At 38.8% G+C, this 25,935-nt stretch overlaps 1 protein-coding gene across 5 annotated transcripts in view; it reads left to right on the plus strand.

Moving 5' to 3' along the window:
- Positions 1-25,935, plus strand: part of LOC107147488 (synapse differentiation-inducing gene protein 1) — a 175,002-nt gene that overhangs the window by 52,449 nt on the left and 96,618 nt on the right. For all 5 annotated transcript variants that reach the window (XM_048811390.1, XM_015492024.2, XM_048811392.1 and 2 more), the window contains exon 2: positions 25,351-25,910. In XM_048811390.1, the coding sequence (XP_048667347.1) occupies positions 25,431-25,910 (480 nt within the window). In that variant the 5' untranslated portion in view covers positions 25,351-25,430. The remainder of the gene's footprint in view (positions 1-25,350; positions 25,911-25,935) is intronic.

Genomic DNA, 25,935 nt, shown 5'->3' on the forward strand with positions numbered 1-25,935 from the left:
GGAAAATTATGTTAGATTCATTCTACTGTCTTTCCTGTTTCTATCCTCTCCCTTCCTTTGGTTCCCCTTTGTGTAATGTACTGAACTTCTTCTCCTCCCCCCTTTATTGTGGTTTAGCTTCCAAACAACCAAAGTTTGACTGTTTCCACCTTTTGACTACTGTGAATAATGCTGTTATGCAACTCTGTGTCCCCAAATACAGAGGGGCTTAACCATGAGCCATGTCCCCAGCCCTTTTTGTAATATATATATTTAGAGACAGGATCTCGATGACTTGCATAGGGGCTTGCTAAATTACTGAGGTTGGCTTTGAACTTGCAATCTTCCTGCCTCAACCTCCTGAGCCACTGGGATTATAGACATGCACCACTGCGCCAGGCCCTCTTTCAGTTCTTTTGGGTGTATATACCCTGCAGTGGAATTGCTGAAGCATATGTCTGTTTAATTTTTGAGAAACCTCCATACTGTTTCCACGATGGCTGCTCCCTGTCACATTCTTGCCAGCCATGCACAAGGATTCCAATTTCTTACAATGAAATTTCATTTTTTAAAATTTTTGGTACCAAGGATTGAACTCAGGGGCAGTTGACCATTATGCCACACTCCCAGCCCTATTTTATATTTTGTTTAGAGACAGGGTCTCACTGAGTTGCTTATCTCCTCACCATTTCTGAGGCTGGCTTTGAACTTGAGATCTTCCCGCCTCAGCTTCCAGAGCCATTGGGATTACAGGCTTGTGCCACCGCACCCAGCTGAAGTGATTTTTAAAATGTACTTTTTGTGTAAATTTTTTAGGGGTAGCTAGAATAATAAAGTCTTATTTTAAAAATTAAATAACACACAAAAATAGTCATGAAAATTCCAAGCCTCTCCTGGATTCCTACAGATCACTCCCTACCTGCATCCTGCTTCCTGGAAGCATCACCCTTTCTCTTTTGTCAAGGTGCACTGGGACTGCAGTGTTCATCCAGGTATTTTTTGATCCTTCGATTTTAGATTTGATCCAGTGGATTCCCTATTGGAAAGGACAAATCAGCTCACTTAAGGTTGGCATTGATTTTGCTTGCACGAGTACCCATTTCCTTTCTTTTCCTCTTGACTACTCACATAGTATCTTGAATTCTTTTCTCGTTTACCATCATTGACTCAAATGAACATCAGTAAACCTCCATCTCCTCCATTCCACCATGTGGGGGAGGCCGTAGTTGGCACACTTGCACTCTTTGCTTCTCTCCCCCATCTGCTGAGGTTGACTCTGTCCTTGCTTTTATGTTAGAAAGAACCCAGCTTGTTGGCTAGTGTCACGCTCCCAAGTCAGACTTCCTGGGTGTGAAGCCCAGCTCTGCCGCTTACTGGTGAGAAATCTTGAGCAAATTACTTAAATTTCTAATGCCTCAGTTTCCACATCTATAAAATGTGGATAACTTAAAGGGGTTATTGTGAAAACGTACACACCATAATCTTTGTAAAGACTTTAGTACAGCATTTGGTGTTTAAGAAATGCCTAATGCTTCTTGGCCAAAATGACAATGATGATCATAACTTTGTCAGGTCTGATGAGCTTTAAAATCTGAATTCTAATTATATTTGGTGTATATGTACCTTCCAATGTCAAATTCTTAAACATTTCTTATCCTGATTCTACAAGCATCATGCACCCAAGTTGCAGTAACAAAATAGTATTCCCAGTGTACAACTTTCCAGTATCAAAACCCCTGTGCCACTGGAAGGAAAATGTTAGGTCTAGATCAAATGGACTCATCATTTCAAATTCTACAAGTACTGGAAATCACGGGAAATTTTCTTTTGCCTTATTTTTGACCTTTGGAATTCTTGTACATTTTTTTCTCCTGTGTTTTTCTGGAGTTTCTGAATGACATTTTTTTTTTCCACATTGAGGATAAAAACCTCTGCCTCTTCTCAGTATCAGTAATATTTTCCAGCTTCGTGAGCGCTCCATCATTCTTGTTCACAAAGACTGTCTTTGTGAAGCCCACTGATGTTTGTTATGAATGGGACAGACGGCTGCCGGCTGGCTGCCACGTGGGACTTCTCTTTATACATGGCTATTAGCTGTTTCTCTTAGCCCAGATTATTCACTTCCTTGGTTTTCATGGTCTTTTTTTTTTTTTTTCTGGAGGGGGTTTTGTAAGTTATTTATTCAGACAGTCTGTGTGTGACACATTTTCTGATTTCTGACAATATTTATTGTTACATTGGTTTGCTTCTTTTTTCTCATTTTTGAAATAATTGATTGCTTAGTTGTAAAGCCTTTTTTTATCTCAACCTCAAAGGCATTGCCCTTTTGATCCTTTCACTAACATTTTAATGTGGTCTTGGAGAAAGAAGAGAAAAATAATGTATTCTCAGTCCTCTATCTTTTTAAAATTTGTTTTTTTTAGAAATACATGAAAAGTAGAGTGTATTTTTATATATTATACATACGTGAGTATAGTGAGTATAACTTTTTCTGGTTAGGATCCTGTACATTATGTGGACTTTCACTGTGGTGTATTCATAGAGGAATATAGGAATGTTATATCCAATTCATTTCTATTCCTAGTCCCCCTCTCTTCCCTTCATTCAACTTTGTATAATCCAATGAATTTCTATTCTCACCATCCCCTTGTTGTGTGTTAACATCCACATATCAGAAAGAACATTTGACCATTGTTTTTTGAGGGCTATCAGATTATTTCACCATCCTGATAGTCTCCAGATCCATCCATTTACCAACAGAAGTCATAAAGTCATACTTTTCATTGCTGAATAATATTCCTGTGTGTGTGTGTGTGTGTGTGTGTGTGTGTGTGTGTGTGTGTGGTGTCACATTTTCTTCATCCATTCATCTGTTGAAGGGCACCTGGGTTGATTGCATACCTTATCTATTGTGAATTAAGCTGCTATAAACATTGATGTGGCCTGTGGCTGTGTGTCAGTGTAGTATGCTGATTTAAACTCCTTGTATATATACTGAGAAGTGGTATAACTGGGTCAAATTGTAAGGGGACAGGGGTCCTTCATCTTGAGCCAGAGACATGGCTCCACATTCCTTTTGCATAGGACAAACTTTTGGCTTTGTTGATCTTCTGTGTTTGTAGCCTTGTTTTAGATTTCCCTAGTTTTTGCTTTTTTTGTTATTATTACCTATTATACATTCTTAGCCCTTATTATTTGGGGCTAAATTATTAATTTGAATGTTGACTCATTATTTTTCAACTCCACCCCAGCCAAAAAAAAAAAATGCATTTAAGGCTATCTAATTACCTCTAAGAATTGCTTCACCTGTACCTCTAGGTTTTGTTCTGTAGATTTTCAATTTCATTATAAGTATTTTTACATTTTGTTATGATTCCTCCTTGATACGTTAGTTATTAAGAAAATATTTCTTTCTTTTTCATTTTCAAAATGAGTGTGTTTTTAAAAATTGCACTTAAAAAACCTTTTTTTTTGTTCAAGGAAGTGGTTTACAAGAAACTAATTGTTTAAACCTTGTTTATACTTCCTTCATGGCCTATTACTTGACAATTTTTGAATAGGAGGAAAGGGAAAAAATCGGGTAGAAGAGAGAAAAGGGGCAGAGGAGGGATATTTAAGGAAAGAAATAAGGAGGGAGAAAGAGAAGAAACGTGTGCCTAGAAGAATCTGTAGTTTCTAATTGTTGGTACCAAGATTTATTTATGCTTATTTTGATCAAAACTGTTGTTCACATATTCCAGATCTTTCTTATTTTGGGGCAAATTTATTTCTTAATATATTTAAAAGTATTTTGAAATCTCCTGTCCTGGAGGTAAATCTGTCACATTTTCCATTTAATTCCGTACATTTTGCTTTGGAGAATGTGAGCTGAATTGATTATGTACATAGAAGTTGAGAATTGTTATATTTACCTGCTGATTTGGGCCTTTTTATAAAGTAACTAACTGTTGCATTATGCAATAACACTTTCTCCTTAAATGTCTCCTCTGATTTTTGTTCATTAACTTGCTTAGATTTCTTATCTTAGGCTGAGGATTTTCCTTGTATATTTATTTTCAGTCTTTTTTCCATTCAGTGTTTCCAAGTCCTTTTGCTTTGGGTGGGCCTCTTCTAAATAGCATTATTTTAAATCCAGACCAACAAGTTAATTATTTTAGACCTATGTGAATACTGTGATATTTGCACTTGTTACCATTGGAATTTTTGTTACTATTTTGCCCTGTTTTGTTTGAGCTTTTGTTTCATTTATTTTCTTGCCTCTTTTCATTTGATGGAAGGTTTACTTTCCCTCCACCAGTTTTATTCATTATTTTTTCTGTTCTGATTTGGAATATAGACAGCTATTTCTATTCATTTGGTAATTATCCTCGAAATTTACTTGTGCATCTTTAACTAAGTCTAGAACCAAATGTTTTAACACACTTTTGGAACATTAAAAGGATCATACAATCACCCACCTTCTGATTTACATATTTTTGTTTTTTCAGTGTTTAAATTTTAAAAAAGAAACCTCACAATTTAGACTTTTTGTCAGTGTTTGTTTAGATTGCCAGATATGTTTTGGTTTATTTGCTCAAAAGTCTTTATATCTCAGGCCATCACCCACCATTATATTCCTTTCCTTTCCATTTCCTTCCCTTCTCCTCCCTCCCCCCTCCCTCCCTTCCTTCCCCCTCCCTCTCTTCCTCTTACCCCCTCCCTCCCCCTCCCTCCCTCCCTTCCGCCCTTCCTTCCTTCCTCCTTTCTTTCCAGGAATTCAACTCAAGTGTGCTTAGCCACATCCCCAGCCCTTTTTATTTTTTATTTTGAGATTTGCTTCACTAAGTTGCCGAGGCTGGCTTTGAACTCACAATCTTCCTGCCTCAGCCCCTTGAGCTGCTGGGATTACAGGTGTGCACCACCACTCCCTGCCCCAGCATTATGTTTCTTCTTACCAGAGTGTGTCCTCTTTAGTTTAAGTTTCTTAATAGCTTTTAGTTTATTCATAAATAATTTAATTACATACAGTTAGAAGCTGAGTGTTAATTTCCCTTAATACATTGAGGATATCAGTACATTGTCATTTGGACTAATGACGTTATTAATACATTGTCCATTGGCTTCTATTGTTGCTTGGTATTTCTGTTGTTGTTCTAGTTTTGTTGCTGTGTAGATTGTCTACCACTGAACTACCTCTTCAGCCATTTTTATTCTTTCTTTTGAGACAAAGTCTTATCTACTTGCCCAGACTGACCTCAAACTTGAGGTCCTGAGTAGCTGGATCACAGGTATGTACCACTGCACTCGGTTTCAGAATGTGGTCTTTTGTGCATGCTGATCTTTGATTATCAATTCATTGCTTGATTTTACTCTGTGGGTAAATTTATGGAGCTTTTTATTAGATGAATTTTGATTTTATTTCTTCTTGTAGTTCTGGGTCATTACTTAGGTGACACTAATGCTAGAATCTGTAGAAGAGTGCTTTTCCAAAAGTGGCCCCGGGGTCAGCAGCATCAGTAGTACCTGTGAGCATCCTAGAAATGAACATTTTGGGGTTCCTCTCACACCAAATGAGAAAATATGAAGCCAAGAAATAAATGTTTTAATCTAGGTTAGAATCTATATTAGAATCCGGTGATTCCAATGCAAAACATAAATTTGAGACCACTTCTGTAAAGAGTCTTATCTTAGAATAGGGTTTCAATTTCAACTTCTCTATCTGGTCCCTACCAAGGCTTTAAAACATATTATCATTGTTAATCAGTATCACTCTGTTCCTTCCATGATATAGGGGTAATCTTTAGAGATTTTCTTTCAATTGACTGTAGTCTCAAGGTATGTTCTAACCCAAGGCCTAATTCTGAGTCAAGAGAATCATTCAGAGAATCTAATCCTCTTTAATACCAGAAGCAAAAGTCTATTGAATTTTTAATTTTCTCTAGTGCATTTCTTTATATATAAGAGTTCTAAGTCTTTCGGTTTTAAACACCTTAAGTATGGTTGGTTTACAATCTTTATCAGATGGTGCCAATGGGCAGTCATGGTGAATATGACTGTTAGTGTTTTTGCTTGTCCTTGCTAATTGTGAGTTATTTTCTCACATGTTTAGTGCTCATCTTAGTCTGATATTGCTGTTATAATAAAATGCCACAAACTGGGTAATCATAAATAGTAGAGATTTATTCCTCACAGTTCAGTAGATCCTGATCAAGGTGCCAGCAGAGTCCGTGTCTGGTGAAACTGCTCTCTGTGAAATGGTGCTTGATGCTGCATCCTCTGGAGATGGAACACTGTGTCCTTTCACGGCAAAAGGCATAGGACCAAAAGGGATTACCTCACTGATTTCTTCCAAGGGCCTCAATATCCTTTTATGTATTTATTTACATGTGGTGCTGAGGATTGAACCCAGTCGTCACATGTGTAAGGCAAGCGCTTTACCACTGAGCTATAGCCCCAGCCTGGGCGCCACCTCTTAATGCCATTATCTTGGGAGGTCAATTCCGACATAGGAATTTTGAAAGGACACATGCATTCATGTCATAGCAGTATTTATTTCCCTCTCTTTAATTTCAAACTCAAGTTCCTTCTAAATTATCTATGAAGATTTTTAATTTTTAAAAAATTTCTTTTAATTAGTTATACATGATAGTAGAATACACTTTGACACATCAGATATAATGGAGTATAATTTCTCATTCTTCTGGTTGTACATGATATAGAATCATACCTGTCATTTGGTTATATATGTACATAGGGTAACAATGTCTGATTCATTCTTCTATTCTTCCTTTTCTGGTTGAGTTTCTGTGTCTTCCAAATATAGAATCATGTTTTTGGCAGATAGGGGTAGTTTGAGTTATTTTTGTATTTGTATCCCTTTAATTTCTTTCATTTTTAAAATATTTTATTTGATCTTTTTAGTTATACATGACAATAGAATGCATTTTGACATATAAAATATACATGAAATATAACTTCCCAGTATAACTTCTGTGGTTATATATGATATGGAGTTACACTGGTCATGTATTCATATATGAACATAGGAAAGCAATGCCTGATTCATTCATTCTACTGTCTTTCCTATTTTCACCCCTTCTCTTCCCTTCATTCCCTTTTGTATAATCCATTGAACTTCTGTTCTTCCCTACTCCCCCCCCCAACCCTTTTGTGAGTTAGCATTTTCATACCAGAGAGAACATAGCTTTTGGTCTTTTGGGATTGGCTTATTCTCTTAGCATGATAGTCTCCAGTTTCATCCATTTATCAGCAAATGCTATAATTTTGTTCTTCTTTATAGCAAAGAAATATTCCATTCATCTGTTGAAGGGCACCTAGATTAGTTCCATAGCTTAGCTATTATAAATTGAGCTGCTATAAACATTGATGTAGCTGTGTAACTGCAGTATGCTGATTTTAAATTCTTTGGGTACATGGCAAGGAGTGAGATAACTGAGTCAAATGGTGGTTCCATTCCAAGTTTTCTGAGGACTCTCCATACTGCTTTCCAGAGTGGTTGCACCAATTTGCAGTCCCACCAGCAATGTGTAAGTATATCTTTTCCCTCACATCTTCACCAGCATTTATTGTTACATATATTCTTGATAATTGCCATTCTGGCTGGAGTGAGAAGAAATCTCAGTATAGTTTTGATTTCTCTAATTGCTAGAGATGTTGAACATTTTTTCATATATTTGCTGACTGATCATATTCCTTTTTTTCTGTGAATTATCTGTTCATTTGCTTTGCCTGTTTATTGACTGGGTTATTTTTTTTTTTTGATGTTAAGTTTTCTGAGTTCTTTATATATCCTGGAGATTAACACTATATCTAAGGCACAGGTATCAAATATTTTTCTCCCATACTGTAGGCTTTCTATTCACATACTTGATTGTTTCCTTTGCTGTGAATAAACTTTTTAGTTTGATATCATCCCATTTATCAAATCTTGATTTTACTTATTGAACTTCTTGTTGAGGGATTTGATTCCTAAGCTGACGTGATGGAGATTTAGGTTTTTTCTTCTATTAGGGGCAGGGTCTCTGGTCTAATGCCTAGGTCCTTGATCCACTTTGAGTTGAGTTTTGTGCAGGATGAGATATAGGAGTCTAATTTCATTTTGCTACATATGGACTTCCAGTTTTTCCAGTACCATTTGTTGTTGAAGAGGCTATCTTTTCTCCAATGTATGTTTATGGCACCTTTGTCTAGTATGAGATAACTGTGTTTATGAGGGTTTGTCTCTATGTCCTCTATTCTGTACCATTGGTCTATATGTCTGTTTTGGTACCAATACCATACTGTTTCTGTTACTAAAGCTCTGCAATACAATTTAAGGTCTGGTATTATGATGCCTCCTGCTTCACTTTTCTCACTGAGGATTGCTTTGGCTATTCCTGGCATCTTATTTTTCCACATGAATTTCATGACTGCTTTTTCTATTTCTTTGAAAGAATGTCAATGGAATTTTAATAGGAATTGCATTAAATCTGTATAGCATTTTTGGTAGTTTGACCATTTTGACATTTGGTAGTTCTCTATCCAAGAACATGGGCAATCTTTACATTTTCTAAGGTCATCCTCAATTTCTTCCTTTAATATTCTGTAGTTTTAATTGAAGAGCTCTTTCACCTCTTTTGTTAGATTGATTTACAAATATTTTTTTCAAGGCTATTTTGAATGGGATAGTTTTCCTAATTTCTCTTTCAGTTGATTCTTTTAATTTCTTTTGCCTAATTGCTCAACCTTTTTTTTTTTAAGAGCCCAATAATTAGATATAGGCTCATGCACAAGATGGTTTCTCTCACAGCTGTTCAACTCTGTCACTGTAATGAGGAAGCACCACAGATAAATATAAATGAATTATTGTGCATATGGTTGATCAAAACTTTATTTCATGTGCCATGCAATATTCTTCTTTTCAACCATTCAAATATGTAAAAATCAATTTCAGCTTGTGGGCTATACAAACACAGGTATTGTGCACATATGGCCTGTGGGCTATAGTTTGCCAAATCCTGGTGGTAGATGTTAGTGGTGGGAATGGTGTTAATAGTGGCAGTGCCCCTTGTTGGTGGTGTTAGTGGTTGAGATGATGATCATGATAGTTATGGTGGTGGTGGTGGTAGTGATGCTAGGGATGGTAGTGATTATTCTGCCTCTAGTGACAGTGATGTTAATAGAAATGATGGTGCCGCTGGTGGTGAATGAGAGTGAGGGTGAGGGTGATGCAGTTGGTGATGCTGGACATAGAGGTGCTACTGATGAAGAAGCTTTCTCCTTCTACATCTTCCTTAAAAAATGAAATGGAGATGGAAAATTAATTACCCTGATTTGATCAATACATATGATATACATGCATTGATATATCACACTGTACCCTATAAATATATATAATTTTAAAATCTTAAAAATGTTTAAGGAGATGGAAAAATGGAGACTCACAAAGCTAAAGGGAGTTGGCACAATTTTTAAAAACAGCAATGGACTGATTATGCAGGGTTTTTTTTTTTTAATTTCCAGAATCACATCCCATCTGCTATACTTCTCTGACCATTAATAATACATCAGATTTAGAAATCCTGTAGACTCTGACCCAAAGGTATTATGACAAATCCTCTCTCTCTGGCAGGAGTTAGTTGGCTTTGTGAGAAGAAAGTACTAGGCCATCAAAACTGCTAGTGATACATAGGATGATGTAGTATTTTGAGATTGTAGTGGGTCATTTAAATGCTAAATAGGAACTGATCTGGTTCTAAATGCTTTATTTGTTATCTCCAGGGCCAAAATCAGATTTTTTTTTCTATGTATTTGTACTAAAAGCAAATTTTATTTTATTTTTGGTACTGAAGATTGAACTCAGAGATGCTTTTCCACTGAACAACACCCCAGCTCTGTCTTCAATTTTATTTTGAAACAGGTTCCCACTAGGTTCCCCAGATTGGCCTCAAACTTACAATCCTCCTACCTTAGCCTCCCAGGTTGCTGGAATCACAGGCATGGACCAAATCACCTGGCACAAAGGCCAATTTTAATTGTTTTAATGGGATTTGCAAACAGCTTTTTTTTCCCCAACACCTGGGCACTGGAGGAACACACATATCATTTGCTTAGCAGGAAGGAACTATTGCTATTTACACAAAAGGCTTCTGACGGTGTTGGGGCTTAGGGAAGATCAGGCACCTGGTGCCCCCTAATGCTTTACTTAATTGAGCTGTATGATAAGGGATTAAAAGTGTTGGAAGCAACTCATGCCTGCCATACACCCCAAACAACCTGGCTTAACTAATCTACAATTAGGTTAATTTTCTTCAGTTTCACACATAGTTTTCTCCATCCACCTTTTACTTGGGAGAAGCTGCTCCAGAGGATGATTTTTACAATAAACTTGAATGTTATGGACAAAATCTTTGGCAGATAAATTTTCTATCAGCAATAGAGGTATAGACATTAGATAGTACTGTGTAAAAGTCCTTTCACCTTACACCTAAAAAAATCATAAGCCCAACAGCACAGACCTTTTAGACTCTGGAAGTGAGGTGTGTGTTTGGATAGGATGCTAGGGGATAGGTGGAGTGGGAGAGACAGATTTTTTTGAAACTTAGAATTATTGACAGTCTCAAAAAAGGCAAATTAAAGAAAGAAAACTAATATGAAAGTCTTTTCTGTTTGCATTTAAATCACCCACTGTCATACTCAGGACCTTGTAGAATCTGAAGGACACCAACCAGGCTGAATGTTGCAGGATGCAGGGGGCACAAAGGACATTCATTATTTGGTGAACTGTGTTTTCTCCTATGCTTTACAGTCCAGGAAACCTAATTGTTTCCCAATATGTGGTGAGAGAACCATCTTTTAAGAGACAGGCTGAAATTATCTCACCTTCTGAGATTGCCGTACGGAACCCGAATGCCAATTTATCAATTAACCATGAGGAATTACTCTCTTGGGAACTAAGGACTCAAAGACTGTGTGACTCCACACACCCTCTCCCTGTAATCAAGCAGCTTGTGAATTTGCAGAAAGAATTAATTGTCTTGCAGGCCTGCTTTTAATTTGGGGTGTTGGATGTGTTCATCCAGACAGACATGTCGCCTTTCATCTTGCAGGCTGCAAGGACTTCCATCTCTGTTAAATGGCTTCTGTTAGGATATGTGGACGTAAATACATACCTCCTTTTCCATGTCCTGACCAAAGAAACAAGTCAGTTGTTAATATCTATATATATTAATAATGCATACATATATGCATAGTATTAATATATAATATATAAAATATCTAAATTATATAATATATGCATAATCTGTAATATATGATATATAAATACAATATACACATAATATATAGAGATATATCATATGCGATATATGAGCTTATTCACATAAAGGTTGACTCTCTTGATTTTCTTGTTCATACAGAAGTTGTGATAATATCTCATAGGCTTGTAGGTCAGTAGTCTGATGGTTTAAGTTTGTTCCAACATTCAAGCCTTGTGTATTAGTCTGTTTTCTGTCCCTAATAGCACAATACTACAAACAGTTAAGTTATAATGAAAAGAGGTTAATTTGGGCTCAGAGCTCTGGTCCAAGGTCAAGGTGATAGAATTCTTTACAGAGTCCCGAGAAGGCACAGGACATCATAGGTATTGTGTGTATGTGTGTGTGTGTGTGTGTGTGGTGTGCATGTGTGCTTGCACACAAGTGTATATGAGGGTGCCCCCATACCAATGACCTCATGCAATTCCACTCACTTCCAAAAGGCCCAACCTTTAAACCCCATAGTGAGATTAAGTCTCTACTCTTTTACTATTACTATCTCACAATGAGGATTAAATTTCACTTGGGCTTCAGAGGGGACAAATTATATTCAAACCAAAGCACCCTGAGATAAGAATTAGGGAGGAGGTCCCAGAGATTTATCAGCTGGGAGCAGTGAACTGAAAAAGGAGAGAAATAGTGTAAATCAAGCAAGTTGATACTTGATCTAGGGTACAGGGCTCCTGGGGACCTATGATAGAGTGTAGGAACCCAAACTTAGTGCTCCTCCATACAGAAACAAAGGTGCTGGAGCATTTATCTATCAGCTCCTTAACTGCCATTGGTTGAAGCTGCACCTGGAACATGAGCCAAGATAGTGCTGCCAGCCCCAGAATGGAGAGCCAGGGAATGGGGTGTAATGTCCATGTGTTCAGCTCACCTGGTAGGTGTGTGTGTATATCAGGGTTACACCCATAGGTTTAGCTCACCTGGTGTGTGGGAATGTATCATACGGCTCCACCTTTACCTAATCCAGGGGTTTACGCAGAGGCAGAAGTGCCTCGTCCTCACCCTCCACTCCTTCTATTCTTCATTGCACACTTAGGGGAGCACTCAGGGCTGCGGATGGTTCCTCTTGTGTGCCTTGATGGACTGCTGAGGTCGTGAGGACAGGCTCCATCTCTCCCAAGCTTCTGCTCCACCCAGCTCTACAGGCCTTTGTCCTGTCAATTCCCTGCATCAGAGATCTAAAGCACTGGGCATGCTGTCCTCAACCCAGATCAGTTTCCCTTGTTCTTGACCCAGCTAAGTCCACACCACCTTCAGGGCTTTCCTGAAATGATCTCCATCAGAGGTCCATCCTGAATCCCCAACTAGGTTATTTGTACCTTGTCTTTGTACACTCAAGGCAAGTTTTTCCTTGTCCACCAGCCCTTTTTGCACACTTTAGTGCCTGCTCAAACACTATCTTTTTCTTGTGTTGTGGACAGCATCCTGGGCAGTGGATGTCTGGATCCCCCCTAGCTCAGCACATAGCCTGTTCACAGTTGGTGCCCACTATGTGCTTATCAGGTGGATGCACAGAAGTGAGGGCTACATCATCACCACATGCTAGGTGCTTAATACCTGCCAGTTTCTTTCCTTCACCTGGGTTTGAGGGAGGGAGTTCAGATTTCTTATTTTAAAACTTTACAGGTGACATTGCGTGGGAATTAAAGTCACTTCTGCTCCAAAGAGCTGGCTTTTGTCCACCTGAAGACTTATCTCAAAACCACAGGATGGTTTTCACTGTAATGAGTGATGACTGTCACTTGAGTATGAGGAGGTGTTTTTAGGTTTAGAAAGTTCTTCATATACAGATTCTAATCTGTGCAATCTGTGCAGTTATTACCTTTAGATAATATTATCTTTAATAAAATAGGTATAAGATGTTGCCATGGTTTTAATATGGTTAATTACCCAAAAGTTTATGTTCTGGAAGCTTGGTTCCCAGTCTGTCATGTTGAAGTGGTAAAACTTTTAAGAAATCAGGCCCTATAGAAGGTAATTAAGTCCAGGGGCTCACCCTCATGAATGGATTAATGCTGTTTCTTGGGAATAGATCAGGTCTCAGTGGGCTGAGTTCATTCTCTCAAGAGCAGATTGTTATAAATCAAAGCCACCACATTTACTTGGCCCCTTTACACATGGCCAACTTCCTTTCCACTTTTTTTACTATATTAATACACAGCCATGGGGACCCTTAGCAGAAGTCTGGTGTCATGTTATTTGGATTTTCCAAAACCAAGAATCATGAGCCACATAAACCTCTTTACTTTATAAGTTGTTGATCCTCAGGCATTTTGTTATAGCGAAACAAAGCAGACTAAGACAGGTGGGAATTATTACCAGTTTCTAAACAGGTTCATAATTGTTTTCTGATGTTCTCTGCTGCCATATGTTCTGACACCTCCTAAATGAGAACAGAATGATAGCTCTAGGTGCCAGAGGGAAATTCTGAGAGATTGATTGCTTGATGTTCATCTAGCTTTCATCACTAAAGTATAGTGGTGTGCTTTTCCATGAATAATTTAGAATTCCTGGATAAAATAGCTTCTTCCTAACTGAAACTTTTATTTATAAATCAAGAAAAGCTACTAGCATTTAATAACTCAGTCTGAGATAGGTGAGCTTTATATTACACAGCTCTCTAAGTTACTGAATAAACAGGTCATTTTTTTTTTCATTGATGGAAAATTATCTTCTGTTTTCATGAGTGACGTTCTTGGCACACTATTTTGGGAGCCAGTGGAACCTCGATTGGCAAAACATCACTTAGTTTTTCATCAGGTGCTTGTGAACAGATGAATGATATAGGGCTTGTCATCAGAACTTCCAAGATAGTTGCAAGGGTGTCTGTACCTGGGAGCTTGCTTTCCACCAGAGGAAGGCCATGTCCATGGATGAGCCAGGAGGTGGTGACACTCATGTTATGAAGGCCTGATCTGGACACTGGGGGTTCCCAGTGATCAGCCGTGCTCCAAGGGAAGGTGAGACCTGAGTATGGCCACATGTGAAATTACAGGGAAGCAAAGGGGGAGAGGACAGGGGAAAGACACTGTGACTGATCCCCTTGGGCATCAGTGTGCTTAAAACCCAGTTCAAAGTGGACACTAATCTCCAGGAAAAGTGAGAAATTGGGCATCCTGAGTTTCAGTGCTTATGAAGTCAAGTTTCCAGAGAAACACACACAGAAGTTCATATGCAATGTGGAGCCTCATGACCACAACCTTTGGGAAGGATTTAATGGACCTGAGTGCTCATGGCCCCAAATAGCACATTTAAATAATGAACTGTTTTAGTTAGCTTTTTTCATTTCTGTGACCAGAAGCCTTACAAGAAAAATATAGAGAAGGAAAAGTTTATTTTGGCTCACGATTTCAGAGATTCAGTTTTTGTTCAGCCAACTCCACAACTCAGGGCCCAAAGCAGAACATCATGGTGGAAGGGCGTGGTGGAGGAAAGCAGCTCAGGACATGTCGAGCAGAAAGAGCTTTGCTTACCAGAGACAAAATACAAACACCGAAGACACACCCTCAGTGACATGGCATCTTCAGCCATCACACCCTACCTGCCTACAGGTACCATCCAGTTAATCTACCAGTGGATTAATCCACTGATTATCTTACAACTCATAACTTAATCATCTCACCTGCATATTCTTGCATTGTCTCACACATGAGCTTTTGGGGGACACCTTATATCTAAACAATAATAACACAAGTCAACATGAATATATTTGGGAAATATTTCATAAACATCTCTACTTTTATATTACAGTCTCTTTTTTTCCAGTGCTGGCGATTGTACACAGGACCTCATACTCTGCAAGTGAGCTAAATCCAACACCTTTATTTTTAGTGTCTTTTGAAAATCTAGAAGTACCAGCGTGGACCAACATTCCTGCAGTATGTGCACTACAGGAGCCAGTGCCCTGAGTGACCCTGGAGACTTGGTGTGACCAGCTGAGCAGGACTGGCTGAGTCTGTGAGGCATCTGAGGACAATCAGCATGCTGTGGGGACTACATGGTTCCCAGGGGGAAGGAGAAAGTGCACAAAGGGTCATTTTGAACATGAGAGATTGAAGGGATAAGCAGTGTGGAAAGTGATTCTGAGTCCAGGTTTAAAAACAGAAGCACCGAGAATCAAATGCCAAATAAACAAACGAAAAAAAAAAAAAAAGAAAGAAAAAAAGAAAAAGAAAAAAACAACAAGAGAATAGATGGAGGAGAGAATGGGAACCATGAACTCTATCCCTTGGCCCTGCTTCCAACTTTTCTATTGTTCTCCCTTGATAGATATTAATTTTGGTGGTTTTTCTCATGAGATTTGGTTCCTAACTATTTTTCAATGAATTCTTCAGTAATAGTTTCAAGTGAATTCTTGACTCATTGACCTGAGTAGTAACCAGGGACCAACTAGCCTTCAGCTCCCAACTGATCTGCCTCTGGACCAGTGTACTAGTTAGTGCTCAGCGCAGTGGTTAGCACTCAGCTGTGTTCCTCCAGGGCTCCCCAAGCAAGAAAGCCCCCAGCTGAACATGGCAGTGCCACTTCACTCTCAGAGGACCTGGGTCTCTGTGCCAAGCTCTGAAGTACATTTTTGCATTTAGCCAGGAGCTCTCCCTGGACATTCTGGAGTCAGCTTCAGGCCCCACAGCCACTGTGTATTAGGAACCTGGTCGCTCCTTTATATATTTCTAAAGGCAAAACTAACTCATGCAAGTGAGCCATGCTGTATACAGAGTTTGGGAAAACCACATGCAGCTGGAGGCATGATCGTCCTTAAGACAGTGGATGAGGGGATCACCTCCTGGTCAGTGATACTGAAGGACTGGGACTGATAAGCGGGGCTTGCCAGCAAGACCCTGTATCCTTCAGCAAAGACCTGGGTGGCTGCTGTGACGGCAGCCCAGGAGCTTCTGATAGGGGGTACTCCATCCACTGGGTGAGTCTGCATGACTTGCCCCTCGATGATTCCTTTGAAAATGGATGAAATGTATTACGCATAGGAGCCATTACTGGGGCTGTCTTGGGTTGCGTTACCCCAAAGGGTCCTACAGGCATCAGGTCCTTCTCACTGCCCTAAAGCCAGTCAACAATAGAGGATGCCACTGTTGCCACCTGCCAGATCTCCAGTGTCCATGTGCTTTCCTTTATATCCATTCCCCACAGCTACAGAGCTATCTGCCTAAAGTGCCTCCAGCATGATCACATCTCACTCAAAATCCTTTCTGCAACATGTGCATTGCTTGTCTCTTTACATTGGGTTTCAAAATCCTGAAAATAGGGCTGGGGAAATACTTCAGTGGAAGAGTGCTGGTCTGGCATGTGTGAAGCCCTGGGTTCCAACCCCAGCACCACCTGTAGGGTCCCACCTGCTCTTCCACTGCATCTCCACTCCCCTCTTCCAGTAGCTGCACACCACTTACTCCTGGCCTTTTCCTGGTGTGTCTGTCTCTCTTATACTTCTTTACCTATTCATTAAAAAAAGTCTCCAAAATTCTAAACATACGTGCAACTAGAGAGAATTGTATAATGAACCACAGGTACCCATCGACCAATTTCCTGATTTCTCTCTAGGCTACCTGCTTCTCTTTCCTATCCAGATGATTTTTAAACAAGTCCCAGTGTTATCTTATTTATTTCATCTGTAAATACTTCAACATGAATTTCTAATTTTTGAAAATATTTTATTTTAGCTTAGTTTGGGAATTTTTAAATATTGTTAAAATGCACATAGCATAAAATTTGCCTTCTTAACCATTTTAAGTGTATACTTTGATGGTATTAAGTGTATTCATAATGTTGTGTGACCATCACCACTATCAATTGCTGTAACTCTGCACCTTATAATACTGAGAATCCATATTATTAAGTAATAATTTCCCATTTTCTTCTCTCTTCAGCCCAGTCTTGGCAGCCACTATTCTACTCTCTCTATTATTTGTACTACTCTAAGGAGTTTATATAAGTGGAATAAGATAATATTTGTCTTTTGTGACTGGTTTAATTCATTTAGTGCATCCTCAAGGTTCTTCCATGTTGTAGCAATTGTCAGAATTTCCTCCCTTTCTATGGCTGAATAATATTTCATTATGTATCTATATTACATTTTGTGTATCCATTCACCTGCAGATGGATACATTATGTCCTTCTGTATTTACTTATTGTGTGGACAATGCTGGTATGAATGTGGTTGTAAAAATATTTCTTCAAGATCCTTTGTTCAGTGTCTTTGGTTATATCTAGGAGTGAAATTGTTGGATCATATGGTAATTCTATTTTTAAAAAGTAGAATGTTGAGGAACCTTTATACATTTTCCACAGCGTCTATACTATACTGTGCATTCCCACTAATAGTACATAAGGTTTTTAAATTTTCTACACTCTCATCAATGCTTCTACTTTTCTGACAATAGCCATCTTAATGTGTTTGTGTTAGTATCTCATTGCAGTTTGATGTGCCTTTTCCCAAAGGCCAGTGATGTTGATTAACTTTTCATCTGCTCTGTCATTTCTATATCTTCTTCAGAGAAGCATCTATTCAACATTTTTTAATTGAATTGTTTTATGTGGTTGAGTTTTAGGAGTTCTCCATACATCCTGGATGTTAATCTTTCATTAGAAAATGATTTTCAGCTGGGTGAAGTGTTGCATGCTTATAATCCCAGCATCTCAGGAGGCTGAGGCAGGAAGATTGCAAGTTCCAGGCTAACCTCAGCAATTTAGCAAAGCCCTATCTCAAAATAAAAAATAAAAGGGGTTGAAGATATAGCCCAATGGTAAAGTGTTCCTCAGTTCAATCTCCAGTGTGTGTATATATATGATTTGCAAATACTTTTAGGGGTTGCCTTTTTGCTCTGTTGATGTTTATTCTGTTTACTCTCTTTAATTGTTTTTAATGCATACAATTTAAATCATTTCCATGAAGTCCACGTGTGGCAGAACATCATGACAGCAAAGTGTGGTGGAGGAAAGTGGTTCAGGATATGGCCATCAAGAAACAGAGAAAGACTGCTCCACTTGGCAGGAACAAGTTACACACCTCAAAGACACACCCCAGTGATCCACCTCCTCCACTCATACCCTCCCTGCCTACAGTTACCACCCAGGTAATCTCTTAAAGTGGATTAAGGCAGTGATTATGTTAAGATTCTCATAACCCAATTAATTCACCTCCAAAATTTCTTGCATTGTCTCACATGTGAACTTTTGGGGACACCTCATATTCAAACCATAACATACAGTGTCCCCCAAAAGCCCCTGTCCTAATGAAAGAATGTTCAAAAGTAAAGTGATTGGATTGTGAGAGCTGCCTACAGTTACCACCCAGTTACTCCATTCAAAGTAGGGTGGACTGATTAGGACTGATTAGGTCCACCCTACTTTGAATGGAGTAACTGGGTGGTAACTGTAAGCAGTTACTGCCTCCTCCATGGCTAGAGGAGATGAGTCACTGAGGTGTGCCGATGGTTAGGGTACCTCTTCCCTGTGGTCCTTCCCCCCCCCACCCCCTCTTTCTCTCTCTTTTTCTCCTTACTGACCCCACTATGAGCTAAGCCACTTTCCTCCACCGAGGAAAGCGGAGTCCTTTCCCCATGATGTTCTGCCCTACCTTAGGCACAAAGCAATGGAGTCTGCTATCCCCTGAAACTAAAGCCCCAAGTAAACTTTCCATCCTTTAATTTGTTCTTGTCAGGTATTTTGGTTACATGGTGAAAAAGCTAACCAAAACATACAATTGATCTATTTTTTTTTCTTTTATTGCTATGCCTGTGGTGTTACATCCAAGAAATCACAGACAAATCTGAAGTCATAAAGCTTTTGCTTTATGTTTCCTTCTAAGAGTTTTAGGGGGTGTAGGCCTTCTAGTTAGATGTTTGATCCCCCTTATTTTGTATATGGCACTAGTAAGGGTTCAACTTCATTCTCTTACATGTAGATACTCAATTTTCCCAGCACTAGTTGTTGAAAAGTCTGCCCTTTGCCCATGGAATGGTTTTGGCACCCTTGTCAAAAATTATTTGACCACATTATACAAGTTTGTATTTCTTGGGTCTCTATTCCATTGGTCTGTATATCTTGCATTATGCCACTACCACACCATTTTGATGACTGTAACTTTGTAATAACTTTTGAAATAAAGAAGCATGAGTCTTTTAGCTTTATTGTTCTTTTTCAAGATCATTTTAGCTATTCATGGTTTCTTAAGATTCTGTATGAATGTTATGACTTTCTTTTTGTATTTCTAAAAATAATCATTGGGATTTTGAAAGAGATTGCATTGAATGTGTAGGTTACTTTGGGCAGTCTTGATATCTTAACAATATCAGTTTCTGTCATGGTTTGGATGTGAGGTGTTCCCCAAAAGCGCACATGTGAGACAATACAAGCAGGTTCAGAGGAGAAATGATTGGTTTGTGAGAGTCTTAACCCAATCAGCAATTTAATCCCCTGATAACAATTAACTGAGTAGTAACTGAAGTGATAGGGTGTGGCTGGAGGAGGTGGGAATTAGGATGTGGTTTGGGTGTATATATTTTGTATCTGACAAGTAGAGATATCTCTCTCCCTCTGCTTCCTGATTACTGTGATATGAGCTGCTTCCTTCAATCTTATTCTCCCACTGTGGTGTTCAACCTCAACTCGAGCCGCAAGAAATGGAGCTGGCCTTCTATGGACTAAAACTTCTCAAATAAACTCGTCTTCCTTTAAAACTGTTTTGATCAGATCTTTTAGTCAACAGCAGTGAAAAAAATGACTAAAATCATTTCCCAATCCATGAACATGGAATGTCTTTCCATTTATTTATATCTTCTTTAATTTCTTTCAGCAACGTCTTGTAGTTTTTATTATACAAGTCTTTCACCTCCTTCCTTGGTTAAATTAATTTCTATGTGCTGATGGTATTGTGAATGAAATTGTTTTGTAAATTCATTTAAAAATTGCTTGTTGTTCTTGTATAGAAATGCAACTGATTTTTGCATATTGACTTTGTATCCTGCTACTTTGCTAAATTTACTTATTAATTCTAACAGGTTTTTGTGGAATCTTGTTTTCAACATATGAGATCATATAATCTGTGAACAGAAATATTTTTACTTTTTCCAACTGGAGTGTCTTTTATTTTCTTTGCTTGATTTCTCTGGCTATAACTCCCAGGATAATGTTGAACAGAAGTAGCAAAAGTAGGCATTTTTGTCTTGTTGCCTTGTTCCCAATCTTAGAGGACAATGTTTCAGCTTATCACCATTGTTAAGTAGGATGTTCAGTATGGGATTTTTTTTTGTATGCGATTTTTATTATATTAAAATAGTTTTCTTTTTTAAAAAATATTTATTTTTTAGTTGTAGTTGGACACAATACCTTTATTTTATTTATTTATTTTTATGTGATGCTGAGGATCGAACCCAGGACCTCGCTTGTGTGAGGCCAGCACTCTACCGCTGAGCCACAACCCCAGCCCCTTAAAATAGTTTTCTTCAATTAATAGTTCTTGAGGATTATTATCATGAAAAGATGTCAAATTTTGTCAGTTTTTTTTCTGAACCAACTGAGGTGATCACATGTATTTTGTCCTTCATTCTACTAGTGTGGTATATTACACTGATTGGTTTTTATATATTGATGTTGAACCATTCTTATATTCCAGAAATAAATTCCCATTGGGTCATGGTATTTTTTATATGTTTCTTTATTCTATTTGCAAGAATTTTGTTAAGAACTTTTGTATCAATACTCATATGGAATATAGATCTGTAGTTTTCTTTCCATGTTGCATTCTTGTCTGGTTTTAGTATAAGGGTAATTGTAGTTTCTCAGTGAGTTAAGAAGTATTCCTTCCTCTTCATTTTTTTTTTTTGAGAGTGGGAATTGGTTCTAGTTCTTAACTGCTTGTTATAATTCACTACTGATACAATTTTGTGGAAAAGCTATAGCTAATTCCATATACCCAGGACTCTGGATCCAAGATGTATAAATCATGGAGCTGAAAGGAACCTTAAAACATTTTTGTTCAATTGCTCCATCAATAATCCCACCTTCATAAGCATCTTGCCTATGACCACACAAATATTTAGTAGCAAAACTGTGGTTAAATCCTCAAATTCCTGACTCTCTTTAAATCATGCCAGTTTCCAAGAGAAGAAAAATATGTTTTATAGAATAAGTAATTGGTACAGAAGATGTTGCATACCCTCTTTCTGTCTTTCTGTTTTTTTTTCACCATCCCTATCAATTTTTTTAATCCACTTATCTTCATCTAAATTCATGAACAGGTATATATGTTGTTAACTCACCAGGAGATTCTTAGGGTTCAGAGAGAGTCCAGGAACTAGGGAAGGAGGAACAGAGCAGTGGGGACTCAAATGCAGGACCACAGAAGCCCCTCTTCACCTTGTCTTCTCCTCCTGCTGCTATCATCAATAAAGAAGCAGATGTAGCACGATTGGCTGGTGATGCACTTCAGTGAGCTGCCTCTGACTCAAAACACAGTCTCTAAGATCTCACCAAGAGGTTGACATTAGGAGTCCAATCAAGTTGTCAAGACAAGGTGTGGTAAGCCATTCTTATAGACCGTGGCCGCCATTAGAAGATGGCGCCGGCTTCCACTGTGGCCTGTGATAAACAACTCCTTTTATGGAGAGTTGGCGCACAATCTCTTACCACCCTATGAGAGAGATCCACGTGGCGGCTTGGGATTGGGTTGCGGGGGGCTTTATTAAGCTGTGCTTGGGTGTGTTCGGGCGGCGGGCGCTAGAAGATGATACATGACTCAAGGCCTGAATAAACTGCTGAAAGAAGAATCCTGTGTCGTGTTTTCCCTTGCCGGCGAGGGGTCGCAACAACAAGGCAGTATCCTAGACACAGCAGAGAATATTTATGCAGAAAGAAAGTGTTAGCAAGGAGTTTTAAACTTTGTAGCCACTGCTCTTGAATACTGTAGACTGAGAAAAATACAAAGGTAACAGAAGTGTCTGCCAGAACAGACATTGGGAGGATAATAGACTGTTCTGGGACACGACTCCCGTGTGCATTTCTGCAGAGCCACAAGAATTATCTTAGATGGCAGCGTTATTGGACCATTGTGTTTTATCTCCAAATTGATGAACTTGGGTTCAGGGAAATACTGTCAACAGGTAGGAGTGGGTAGAAGTAAACATGGATGTAAATGAGCTCATTGGAATTATAAAGTTAAAGGCAATCCAGACATCAAGGCTGTCTTGAAAGAGATATTGAAGGATGCTGTCACAATGAAAATAAAACTCCTTTAACTTCAACCCTTTTCTTTCATGCTTAAGCATCATTTGTGCTGCTCAAAGCTACAAAATTCAATTCAATAAGAAAAAAGTTGTTATTTAAGAATGTATGTGATATACAGATTGAGTATCCCTGATCCAAAATGCTTAGGTCCAGAAAAAAAATGTTTCAAATTTCAGATAGTTGGTTTTTTTTTTTTTTTAAGATTTTGAAATGTTTTCATATATATAATGAGATATCTTGAGGATGAGATCCAAGTCTAAACACAAAGTTCACTTATGCTGCATATACACATAGCCTGAAGGAAATTTTATATGATATCTTTAGTGTACTTATGTTTCAACTTCAGTCCATGATGTGAGGTCAGGTGTGGAATTTTCCACTTGCAGTGTCAGGTCAGTGATGAAAATGTTTGATTTTTGCAGCATTTTGTATTTTGAATTTTCAGATAAGGGATGCTCATCCTGTATTCATCAGAATACTTTTTAAAAGAAAGTAAATAATCAGCTGTAAAAATCAAGTAACTTATTCAATAGACCAACTATACACCATGTAACAGTGCCCTTTAAGCTTTAAGTGTACTTAAAGTGAATAATCCACAGGTGCCATGTTAAAATGAAGCTCTAATTCAAGAGATATGAGTCCTACTCAAGGTTCTGTTTTTGTTGTTGTTGTTGCTGTTATTTTTGTGATGCTAGAGATTGAACACAGGGCTTTGTCCATGCTAATCAGGTGTTATCCCACTGAGATACATACACCTCCTGCCATTTTGTATTTCTAACAAGTTCCCAGGTGGTGCTGAGTTTGCTGGGTCTCAGCAGTACTTTGAGTGGTAAACTGTAGAGAGCATGGAAGAGATTAAGCTGTGCCTATCTCAAAATGCCTTAATACTGGATCCAACTTTGAGACTTAACACAGCTCAGGGAGATTGTCACTGAGTAGGGATCATTCTCATCATATAACACTAGAGACTGTTTATTTCACTGCATGTTTCTTGACTACCAGGTGCAAGAAAAGGGAGAAGTGTTGATATTGATTTTTTGGTCTTAAGGACTTTTCAGAACTGGAGGAGCAGTGTCCCATTGGGAGAGAAGAATGCAATAGGCATTGTAAGAAGAAAGCAAGAAGAGACAAGAGACCACAATAGCAAATGAAAAGGTTACTTCTGGTTGGACAAGAGCATACAACTTCATGAAGGAAATGGAATCTGAACAAACACAATCACATATGTTCTGCAAGATATTTACAGCTGATCTGGGTAAAGGGTGCTCAGTCAGAGAAATTAAGCTGAGCTTAAACGTTATTCTAGACTTACTGGCTGGAACATCCAGTAGATCACAAAGAATAGGAGGAACCCATTTTGGATAGCAAACCAGTGGCTTCTTTGTGGAAGGAGGAATACTGGAGAAGTTGAGTAATTGAACTAGAAATATTCCATCAAGCACATTGTGATGGCTTGAAAGATTATTTAGCACAGAGGTGATCCCCAAATGTGTGCTGTTTGGCATGTTACAGGCATTGGAAGGTCTCTATTCAAATAGTTTAATTAATGATTCTAGTTCTCAGACTGTGAATGTGCCTCCAGAGAGAGATACTTCAAAACATATAAACAGAGGTGATAGTCTGTTTTTGACCTTTCTTAAATTGTACACAGTGTCATATTAATAATACTCATTGTCTCTTAGTGCATGTACTAAAGTTTGAACTAGTCATTTGAAAATGTTCTTTCAGATTTTTCAATTAGTCCCAAAGGTGTCACCTGTACATCTTTTCATTTGGTCAGTCTTCAATTTTAGATTACTGTGTGTGCCACCAAATAAAGCAGTTAGAATTAAGAAAAGTCTTAAATCTTGTAGGAAGTCAGAACACCAGAAGTTCCCTAGATGAAATGCTTTCATGCATAACAGTTATTAACTTGCAAACAGAGAAAGCCTGGGGAAATTCATTTTTTCTTTCCGAAAATTTTAAGCTCTAGTTTCTTTCCTCTTCGTCCTCCCTCTCTCTTTTTCCTTCTTCTTGCCTTTCTCCCTGCCCCGCTCCCACCCTCTTCTCTTGTTGTTTTTTCAGATTTGCATGTCTAGAAAAATAGGAACACAATCTAGGGAGAAAACAGTTTGGAGTACTTCTTAATGGTATTGCAAATGTGTAGGTGTCTTACAAAATCAAGTAAATCAAAGCAGGGGAGTTTTTAGCGAGATTCCAGAGGCCATGCTGGGAACCCAGGAAGCATGTGTAAGTGTTGAGCTCATTTTAATATGCACACTAGAATGTACCAGTACACACATGCAAATGTGTCTCGTTGGGGGAATTTTGTACAGGTACAGTACTCATGGTATAGGTCTTCCTATCACTAATCTTCTAAATCCGCGTGGAACATTATTTTAAGCCCTTTCTTCCTTGGGTGTGTGATTTTCTGCTTGAATGAATAGCACTGTACCTGGGAATAGTCAATCCACATCACAGATTTGCAGTCTTATTTCCCTGTGGACAAGGGATATGCTAATGTGATTGAGTTTACCTGTGGGTTTCAGGATGTCTGTTAGCAATCGGAGGTTCTATAGGGCTGCAGTGGATCCAGTTCTTGCAGTTTCCTTCATTTGGAAGCAGAGACTTTAGCGATGCAAGTAATCAATTTCAGGCTTACTCTGGCTGCCTGCCCTGAGAGAACCTTTTTAAAATTCACAGGAACAGGTAGGACTGCATATTTATCTCATTTTCACAGCCACTATGCTTACTGGTTGACTGGTACAATCTGAAACAATATGGGTCTGGATGATGAACTTTATGTTTGTTTCAAGTGAAATTTTTAGCTCATCTCTGTTTTCTCCTCTTCCAGGAGAAATGGGTCCCAAGAAGCAAGTGTGACCTGTGAGTCCAGCTCACCAGCCTGACGCCTAGCTGGGAAGGAAGAGGACCATGGATGGCATCATCGAGCAGAAGAGTGTGCTGGTGCACAGTAAGATCAGTGATGCTGGTAAGAGGAATGGATTGATTAACACCAGAAACTTCATGGCTGAGAGTAGAGATGGCCTGGTGTCTGTTTACCCAGCGCCCCAGTACCAGAGCCGCAGGGTGGTGGCCAGCACAGCACAAGCCAGCCTGGACAGCAGCAGAAATGAGCCTGTGCAGCAGCTGCTGGATCCCAACACCCTGCAGCAGTCGGTGGAGTCCCATTACCGTCCCAATATCATCCTCTACTCGGAAGGAGTGCTGCGCTCCTGGGGGGATGGCGTGGCTGCCGACTGCTGTGAGACCACCTTCATTGAGGACCGGTCACCCACCAAAGACAGCCTGGAGTACCCAGATGGGAAGTTCATTGACCTCTCAGCTGATGACATCAAAATCCACACCTTGTCCTACGATGTGGAGGAGGAAGAAGAATTACAGGAGCTGGAGGTCAGAGGATGTGCTTATGGGGGAA

This window comes from Marmota marmota, unplaced genomic scaffold, assembly GCF_001458135.2.
Source record: "Marmota marmota marmota unplaced genomic scaffold, marMar, whole genome shotgun sequence".
In the NCBI taxonomy this organism is placed as follows: domain Eukaryota; kingdom Metazoa; phylum Chordata; class Mammalia; order Rodentia; family Sciuridae; genus Marmota; species Marmota marmota.